Consider the following 10,574-nt stretch of genomic DNA (forward strand, 5'->3'; position numbering starts at 1 on the left):
CCAGCCTAAAGGATTCTATGATTCTACCTGGCAAATCCTTGAGAAATACAAAAATGCCACAACTTATGGCATAACGCACAACTTATGCATAACTTAAGAATTAACTACTTAATTTTTTTTTTAAACCACTAAAGTTTAAACAGTTTTAGGGCAAAGGATTAGTTTTCACCACTTATCAAGGTACCTCATGTGAAAAGATAGTTTTGAGCCTGCTGCCTTAAAAAAATTCAAAGAGTGCTGGCTTTTATAACTACCTTTTCCTGAAATTACAGTTCTTCAAAAACACTTTGTCACAGAAATATAGCTATATTTTCCTTTGCATTTTAAAAAATGCATTATTCTTGTAATAAAAAGCTTTTTGTAATCCTAGAGTATTGCAAAATCAGTTTGTATTTATTATTTCAGTTCAAAGGATTTAGACAGGGAACACATTTTTATCTGTTTACTATAGTATTCAGAACATTGTCAGCATCATAAAGCAGTAATGAGAAGCTGGTTTTATTAGGTACCTAAAATTATTTCTATTGACTTCAGACTTTCTAAAGCCTTTAACGTTGAATACACAAAAATATCTATGATAATTAAATGAATTAAATTTAGGTCCTGAAGAACTTACATAAACTTTTTAAGAAGAAGTTTTATATGCAAATAGAGCTGCAAATCTGTCAGTGGCACACAGAGGAGATAAGCTAATCCTAACTACATATTGAATTTGCCCTTGAAGTGCATGCTTTTAGAAATACAAGTAAATGCTAACCTGGACTAATAGGTGGCCCAAACTGTAGAAATGTATGTCATTTTCTTTTATGTTATTAATCTGCTTCAGTAATTGCAGCAATATTTCAACAGCTCCTTTGCTGACCATTTCATTAAGGAGCACTGTGTTTCCAGACATGAACTTTATAGCTCCCAAGCAATACAGGAGAGCTTCATTGTTTTTTTGTAGATCTTCAGTTCTCAGGACATCCAACAAACAATCTAAAAGGAAAACCATTATGCAGAAAGCCTAATATTAATATTTATGTTTGATACAGTTCAGTCATTGAAGGGGTTAATAACTGGGAGAAAACCACTCATACTGAACTCCTACATTTTTAAAAAGTGGGCTAGAAAAACTGGGTATTTAGCTAGAAACCAAGAAACAACTATTGCTGAATAAGAGAATGAGTCTGACTTTTGTTCCCCTGGGCTTCAAGAACCAGCACCAGTTGTAAAAATATTGCAAATCTTGACTGATGATTTCAATGAGTACTGCTAAAGTTAATGTCTGTGCCTGAAATTTCATGTACTAAACCTGAGACATTCTGAAGAGGTTTATTCTCACTACATCCTTAAAAATAAAATGTCTTAAAGCATCTCTAATGGAGTACTAAAAGCACAGGTGCCTAATTCAAATCTCACATTTGAAATGGGCACGTAGCCTTTTTAGATTTACTTTTTATCTAGGTAAAGTTACTGTAACAGATTTGCTTTATTCTACCACTGTCAGATATCTGAAAACTGTTAAAATTAATAGCTGTTAGCACAGGTTCAATATATCATTCACAGTGAGACCTTCTAAATTCAGTGGATGTATCTTAGATAAATAAGTAATCCTAACTAATTTTATACTTTTGAATTTCTAGTAACTGATTGAAACTGATATTTACTTCTGCTTCCCATGTTCCATTCATTAGAATAAAAATATTTTCCCATGTCATTAAGTGATTTCTGAGGATTTTCAAGTAAGTTAACTCTGAGAATGTTTCTTGAAAAATGATCAATCTAGCTATTGAATTTCAACTTCTAACTTACATACAAGAACAGAATACATACCCAATAATCTATCACTTTGAATGATGGAATCGTTTTTTTCATTCCTGCAAATTATAAATGCAAGCTTGCAAGCACTGAGAAGATTTTTTCCATCCACTTTCATCTGCAAAGAAAGTAACAGACATAAAAATCACAACTAAAATCTACATACAAAACCACACCTTAACTTTTTACAAATTTGGACATCATAACAAACTTCTACTCCTACAAAACTATTAAATTCCAGCCAAAATCCTAACAGGAAACCAAGCCAAACTAAAAAGTTTGCAGAATTAAAGGACTTTGAAAGCTCTATTTAGCAGACTGTACTCACTGACTTTAAAATAACAGATAACATAGAAACTTTTAATCTATTTTCTGCAGATAGTATACCAGTAACTTGCACATTTTTTTTCTCTAATTCACACTCACAAAGAAATTTTGAACAGAATTTACTGGCTTGCCGTCTATGGCCATATCTCAAAGAACTCCAATACAACAGTAGATGCCATAATGAAAGTTATTATCATGTATCAGGAAATAAGATTTTATGATGTACTAATGGTCATTGAGAGATCATGAAAGGGAAGTAAAAGCGTTAAAAATACAATTACAAATCTTTTCCTTTCCCCCACATTCAAGGGCAATTTCTTCTCATTTATGATTTTTAAAAGATTCCACAGAAAAAGCATTTGTAACAGAACTTTACTTTCTATAAGCACCACTTAACATCTAATTAATTAATCTAATTAATAACTGAATATAACTATATCTTCCATTTAAAACAATGCACACTACCTTAAAAGAGAACCCCCCCCAACACACATACACATTACTAAAATGGCTACAACACACTGTCAGCTGTTATCCTTTCACCAGTGACTGTCTATATAGTCCATAGAAGCAGAACCAATAGGCTTAAAACCACCAATTTGAGAGTATCAATCAGAAATACTAGCGAAAGAGACTTAGTCACTTTCAAAAAAAAAAACTGTTTTGGTACTTTCAGATATAGGTATTTAGTAAGGTCAAGATATTATTCAAAAACTAAACTTCATTTCCACGTGTAATTTTTTACATTATTGTTTTGTTTAAATCCCTGCATGTGTATCCCAGCTTAGGACACTGTCTCTTTTCCATGCCTAAGCAGTACTCCTGCCACCGTCTTATCCTATTTTATGTCCCTCCTTCCTCTCCCAGAGGCAATTTCTCTGCAAAAAACAAGCTCTGCCAACAAGGGCCAACCTGGATGAACCACAGACTAGTATCTGCATGGCAAGAAATTGTGCTTAGGAAAGTGCTGATTTAGACATAGTTTTAGAGTATGAAATGAAAACTTAAATTCAACTTGTAATTCACAATTCTGAGCTTCACATTCTACCAAACAGCATTTTAAAAATACTTACAGCCAGAATAATCTTTGCCAATTTCAGGCAAAGTGGAACTGAGTCAATGTCTACAAGTTTATATAACGTCTTCAGAAGCACGCTTCTCCCTTTAAATCTTTTTCCAAGCATATTTCCTTCATTCAAGGTTTCATGGAGCTTTGTGCAAGCCAGACAAAGATTTTCTATATTTTCTTCTGCTTGAACGGGGTGGGAAAGGAGAGAAAAATAAAAAATAATTATCAGTGCCACCTTTTCTAGAGCATCTCAATAAGCAAAGACACAGGAGGACAAAATAAAGAAAAGGTTGCACAACAACAAAAATTAGGTGCTAAATAGATCTCTCAAAATGACAACACCATCCTCAGAAATAGTTTTATTCTGTCCTTTCAAAAAGGAAAGACTCAAGCCAAGATAAATCACAGAGCCAAAATAATGCCTAAAGCTAAACTGAAACTCACCTTTAATGTTGAATAATCAGGTTGACCAAAAGTCTACCAGGAAACTGTTAATCTGAATACATTCTTTAAAGAGCTCCACCAAACATTACATGTGAAAAACAGACAGCTGAAAAATATTTTTCTGCCCTATACATAAGTTAATATATCAAACCTTTCTGAGATTAAGAAGAAATGAATGCAAAAACTTGTTAGAACTCTGCAATGAATAGCAGAGGTGCAAGACATTTGAGTGGACTGTTGGCCTATTGACTAAAAAGTCACCTACCTCCTAACTTGAGTCCCTCATACACTTTAAAAAACTAAACAAAACAAAATTCTGCAGTAAACTATTACAAAATCTGCATCTCAACATAATAGCCATGTACATTTTTACTTTAGAAGGAAAAGGAAGAGTCCTGCCTATTTTTAAATTTCAAGAGTGAATTGAGTTTTTTTTTCCTTGTATTACATTTGCTTTAAGGTAATTTAAGTGTCTATAAGGTGACACTAACAAAGCATGGTATAAATCAACTTGAACTGCCTGTATAAACTGCATTTACTCAGGATGTACTTCACAGCTGAAACAGTCATATTCAAAAGCACTTGTGATGAAATATATATAGACAGGCAATTATGACAAAAACCATTGTATCTATGGCCCCAAACCTGTAGGCATATACAGGGACCCACCTCTCATGCTGAGCAGTGCCTGAAAGCTCTCAATTTGCAATCATCATACTGCAGGAACAGCAATGACTATTCCATTTCTACTCCTATCATGACAGAAAATTTAACAAAATTTAGCATGATTCTAAATCCTCTGCTCCACTAAACAGTGAAACAGGAGTGGCAAGGAATCAAAACTGAAAGGTCTGCATTCCATTTAATAAAAATTAACAACAACAATTTTTCATCACTCATCCCATAGGGCATTTTTGAAACTTATCCTCCCTTGAGTACTGAAACGTAACAAAATAAAGTATTTCCTCCTCTAGAACAAGAGACTTCCAGGTTCTAACTGGTTTTGTCTCATAACCATTATCTCAAACACATCATATTCTTAAGATTTTAGACAATACTGGAGTTTGAGATGAAACTTCAGATGTGGTTTTGAATTAAGATTTTTCTACAAACATTTTTAGAGGAAGAAAGATGAAGAAAAAGGCTTTTCTATTAATATATAAAAAGCTAAGTGTGAACTAAATGTAGGTGCATGGAACTAGCTGAAAAGTATGAAGCAAGTGACTGCACCCAAAATTAAAAAATACTGAATTACCAACAGACCTACTCAAAACATTAGTATTACGGAATTCTAATATTCCTTTTGATAGAAAAAACTGCAATTGTGTAGTAAACAACCTAAGTAAAGCAATGTAACACACAGCTGCAGCAAGCAACAATGCAATTCAGTGTGAATGCTGTGTGAATGTTCAAGCAGCAGCAAAACTCTTAACTTTAAGAATTTTGTAGCACTATATTCAATCAGCTGGTGAGAAAGTACCATTAGATAATTTAATCTATTACTAGAAAAATTAAACCATAATCAAGGTTTTTAAAAAGCTAAAAAACCCCAACACAGTAACTAAATCAAGCAAAGACTGAGGAAAAAGGGGTGTGAAAACTGGTTGTGAAAATTGAGAATGACAATTCTGTCTTTTAAAAATAATGATATATTTGGGAATCACTCAGCACCATACATATGTTTCATACTCATCAACTGCAAAACTATGCAAAACCAATCTCAATTCTGTACCATGCATGAACACTGCAAAAGATCCTGTGAAACAGAATCAATCCCCTAATTTCACACACTTTTAACCACTTGTAAGAACAAATCTACTTTTCATATTCCCATCATTTAAATAAATATGTCTATAGAAGACAACTAAATAACCTCTTGAATGAAACATAAAAATGGATTTCAGAGTTCAATCTTTCAAGACGTCCTTGATTTACTCAATTTTGCTGCAATATTCTGGGTCAACATATTCTTCTGAGGCACCTAACACTTTAAGCACAAATGGAAATTGTCATTAAGATTTCCTTAGTTTTCTGAAATTAATGGACACCTTCAATATAGTCTCTGCTTAAAACAGTGAATCTGTGTAGTACCTTAATCTTGAAATTATTACCTCATCACTGACTGCTAAGCTGGCAGAACTTTGTTATCTAAAGTAAGGAAATTTAATCAGACAACATCTTCTCTAAACCTCTTTCCTTTCCTTTCCTTTCCTTTCCTTTCCTTTCCTTTCCTTTCCTTTCCTTTCCTTTCCTTTCCTTTCCTTTCCTTTCCTTTCCTTTCCTTTCCTTTCCTTTCCTTTCCTTTCCTTTTTCCTTTTCCTTTTCCTTTTCCTTTTCCTTTTCCTTTTCCTTTTCAAATTTATTTAACAGAATCACAGAATGGTTGAGGTTGGAAAGTACCTCTGGAGGTCATCTGGTCCAACCTCCCTGGCTGAAATGGGACCACCTAGAGACAGTTGCCCCGGCCAGTTTTACACTGCAATGTCACTGAACATATGAAAGCATAAAATGCTACACAGTCCATCTGCTATTATTCTTTAGTAGTAAACACAAATGTGTCCCATGTTTCCTGCAGGAAATAATACATATATTACACCTTTCCAAAAACAGTGTTACCCACCCTTTTCCAGTTCATGCAGAATTGGTAGAATCTTCATATGCCAAAAGATTTCTTCCTCTTCTGATTTATTTATTCTTGTTGCGTTCTCTAAGCCTTCAAAATACATTCAAAACAAAAGCACATATTTAGTGAAGGTTTCAACTTGGACACAAATAAACAGCTATAAATACTTTATTCATCAGTCAAAAAACCCCCAACTTTTTATTTACATTTTCTCAAAACCAAAAAAGTTTCAAACAAAACTAGATGGATACATTTTTTGATACGTAAAGCTGTCCTGTAAAGCCAGATTTGTTTTCGTTTGCTGACAGTGTTTCATTTGATCGCTGAATTGGAAGGTAACAACTACTTTTGCACCAATGTGCCCGACTATTTTTCAGCTGTGTCCACATGACAGCTTATTCTGTGTTAAAAAATATCCATACCACAGACAATCCTCTAGGATTGCACAATTTTATCTAGTACATGTGCACAATATCACATGAAGCTTGGTTAACTGACTCTTTGGTCAGTTAGGGAAAAACAGTCTTGATAGCTATTACATCCTGTCAGCAATTCTAACCAATTAATGCAATTAGTTTTCAGAACTTCTTGACTATATTTTTGTAAAGTGTGTATTTCTCTCCTATTCTTTGTTACATTAAACAATTTTTCACACATCTTGGGAAATGAATACCAAACTACAGAAATCTCAAAGATGTTTTGCTTCCTATAAACATCTTAGAAACCTTGAAGGCAACCAACTCTGTTTTCTTGGCAACTTTCAACCCACTTCCTCCACAGTGACTGAGAAAGAGCTATTGTTCATTCTCAGAATTGTGTCCACTTCACAAAGAGAAGTTTTAAAAATTATGTCAGCTTTTTCTATACTTTGCTTCTAAAAGAAAAGATAGAAAAAGCCTATCAGCAGACATCAAGTTAAAAACTAGTAGATCAAAAAATCAGCAGACTGGAATTCTTCTGGCAACGAGACTGACAGCACGGATCTGTTTTCAGATTGGAGAAGGGAGTGGATGAAACACAGTTTATTAAAAACAGATTCCAGAATTGATTGTCATACGGATGCAACATCACTGGGAATTATTCTAACTTGCTGAATATCCTTTTCATATTCACCTGGCAATATGGTACATGACAGAATTCTGGCCTTGACCATTGTCCCACTACAGCAGGAGAGCCAGAGTTTCTGTGCAACTTTAATTTTAAGGGATCTAACAATTGCTTACAAGGTGCACATAGGCATATTTTTGGAGTTTGAGCTTAGGTTAAGCTCCTCATCTTGCAGGCAACCAAAGTTGTTGCTATAAAGACAGGGTTTGGTTTTTTGGGGTTTGGGGTTTTTTTTGGTGTTGAGTTTGTTGATTTTTTTTTAACAGGGAAATAAAAGCCACACAACTCCACTAAAAAAAAACATTAAAAAAGCCATTAAGACTAGAATATATACAATTTTTTAAGCAACAGATTTTTCCGAAAGATCTCCTATTGTTCATTACTGGCTCTTGCATTTAAACTACAAAGTAAATAATTCTTAACATTATCATCAGTAAGTAAAAAATACTGTACTACAAGAGAACACTGATATTGAGAGGCTTGCATCATGAGAACAGTATCAGGCCTTAAAAAATTACTGTCTGCTGAGCATTACCTGAAACAGTGAAATAATAAAAAACTTCCTGACAATCTTAAAAGTTTAGTCTTTAAAAAAAAAATCCAGACTCTACATATCTGTATTAACTTTAACTCTCTACCTATCTTTTACACAGAATAAATCTATCAATTATATCTGCTCCAACAAATACAAAAAAATGCTGCTGGTTCATAAATAATACACTGGTAATATCTAAATATTGTTGGTGTGTGCATATATACATATTAGTATAAGCATGTGTTATTAGGTAATACTATAATTACTTCTTTTGCACGCCTTTTTATTTTCTAGATCAAATTAGTTAATAGTCTTACTTAGATCAATCAGTCACTTAATGAAACACTATGCAGCATTTGCAATGAAGTGAAAGTTCTGCTCCAGATAATGTAAGAGCACAGCTGAAATGAGAACACCAGACTAGTTTGTACTGTTCCTTCCTACCACAAAACCCACATATTGACTCAGTTATTTATTTTCTTTCCAGTTTGTAGCCACCGCTCTTAAATTGAAAGATGGCACTGACTTTCTAACTATACGCATGCTTAACTTTATTAAGCAAGAAATAGTATAGTTCATGTATGTATTTGCAGATATGGCCAAACTTCTGCCTAGAAAAAAAATAGCAAAGCCATTAAATTTTTCATTCAGAAGAAAAAACTGATTTTTTTATGCCACTCTGCTGCACTTGTCTCATATTCATCAGAAAAATATAGCAACCTAAAAATCATAATGGCATAATTTTAAAAAATAAATCTCTCTTGTAACTAGGGAAAAAAAAAAAGATAATCAGCTTTTACTAAACAATATACTCATGCAAAAGAATTCAGAAAGTTGAAGTTCATTGTCTCAGTTTTTCATAGGTCTTAACCACAGCTTTGCATTCTGGTTTAAAAAAAAAAAAAATCACTAATCAGTCTACATTTATTGGTTGCTGTTTTTAGCATGTAAATACAAGAGCCTTAGCAACACTGAGCTTTCAAAAGCCGTGTACTGCCTGACTTATCATATGTGGCCTTTTCACGGAATACTGACTGGCTACAAATATATCAATATTGAAACAGTCTACTTCCTCTCTAAAATGTGAAAGTAGAAACACAAACCATATCAGAAAATAGAAATGATCTATAAATGAAGAGTCCCCACCAGGACTGCACTATAGGAAAGAAATGATTGAGAATTCCTACTGCTATCCCACTGTTTATTCTGTGAATAAAGACAAAGTATGCACTAACTAAGGAAGCTACATATTGTTAAAAAAGTATATATAGAAAGAAACAATCCTAATAACACACATTATTTGTTAATAGCACCAACAAAATAGCAGAAGTAAATTAACAGGCCTATAAACAGAGAACAAAGCCCCACAGAATACTAACTCTCATGACATGGTAAATACTCTCATGCTAAATGAGACATGGTAAATTCTGCTCTGAAGAAAATGAAAGCAGAGCACACTACAGCCTTCACCAGAATGATCCAGAGAAATGCAACTTCTCATTTCTAAAAAAAGAGTAATAAAGCATAACAATAGCAGAGTAGAAACTTCAGATTTCCATACTAGACTCTCAAATCTGCACTTGCCATGTACAAAACATGCCAGCTATGAGGAAATATTAATTAAAATCTGTTATGTAAAATTAGCAAAACGTATCCCTACAGAGCAATCCAGAATCTGTATCTTCAGCTAATACAGCTTGGCATAACTTCATTAGTTTCTGTGCAACTATGCCAGTTTACAAAAAGTAACAGGCAAACAAGGTGTTAACGGACTGCAAATTCTTAAGCCTACACATGGGAAAAACATGGAAAAAAAAATCAACATATTTTTAGAGTAAATCTCATTAATATTGTTTCTCTTTACCAACAATAATAAAAACCCCCAATAGATCTAGAAAACCAAAAGTATTGTTCAGTGAATAAAGAAGAACAAGATCTTCAAATCACAAAAGTCAGATTATTTCTATTTGACTGTATCTTGCATTTTTTTGACTAGAACTAGAAATGTCTCCTGAAGTACCTGTTACTTGTTTCTTCCAGCCTGTACTCCTTGGCCACGATGAGCTTCTGCCAGGCTTTTTCATCTGGTCACTAAAAGATACAGTATAGACACACACAAAGTATATCAGAATACAATGCTCAAATCTTCCCATACACTCAGCATGAGATCTGCATATTAATAACTAATTGTAAAAGATTATAAGTAATTTTACTAAAATAATAGATTATTTGGTCACTAAAAATGACAGTATGTATTACAGAAAGCTCCTTCAGAAACACTGACATGTTTACCCCACAAGAGGTCACCATTATGGAACACAAAAAGCATTTCCACTTCTGCAATAAAGCTAAACCAAACTCAACTCAGAAAGGGCCAATTTTTATTTTATCATCAGTTTTATTAACTGAATATGAACTCAACTAGCTTAAAACTGCAAGTTCATCCATTCACAAGGACAGTGATTTCTTCTGATGGAATTAGTACTTTTAAAAGATTTAGTGAGAATAATTTTCAAGGAAACACTTCAGTAACCTTTAATGTAAATATTGGAATTTCCAGACCTGCCTGTGAACAGCTGCTAACTGCATAATGGTCACTAGTTCTGTTAGTACAAGAAACATGTACATTGTCATTTCTTTGTAAGGCAACAGGGAATAATGCCATAATT

General features: G+C 33.5%; 1 protein-coding gene across 1 annotated transcript in view; it reads right to left on the reverse strand.

Moving 5' to 3' along the window:
- Positions 1–757: 757 nt before the first annotated feature.
- Positions 758–10,574, reverse strand: part of LOC103770093 (armadillo repeat-containing protein 2-like) — a gene marked incomplete at its 3' end in the record, with an annotated part of 27,372 nt that continues 17,555 nt past the window's right edge. The window contains exons 6-10 of the mRNA XM_008937342.1: positions 9,926–9,996; positions 6,261–6,353; positions 3,201–3,379; positions 1,816–1,918; positions 758–978 (exon numbers count right to left, since the gene is read on the reverse strand). Of these exons, the coding sequence (XP_008935590.1) occupies positions 758–978; positions 1,816–1,918; positions 3,201–3,379; positions 6,261–6,353; positions 9,926–9,996 (667 nt within the window). The remainder of the gene's footprint in view (positions 979–1,815; positions 1,919–3,200; positions 3,380–6,260; positions 6,354–9,925; positions 9,997–10,574) is intronic.

Source organism: Merops nubicus, unplaced genomic scaffold (assembly GCF_000691845.1).
Source record: "Merops nubicus isolate BGI_N331 unplaced genomic scaffold, ASM69184v1 scaffold15133, whole genome shotgun sequence".
NCBI lineage: Eukaryota > Metazoa > Chordata > Aves > Coraciiformes > Meropidae > Merops > Merops nubicus.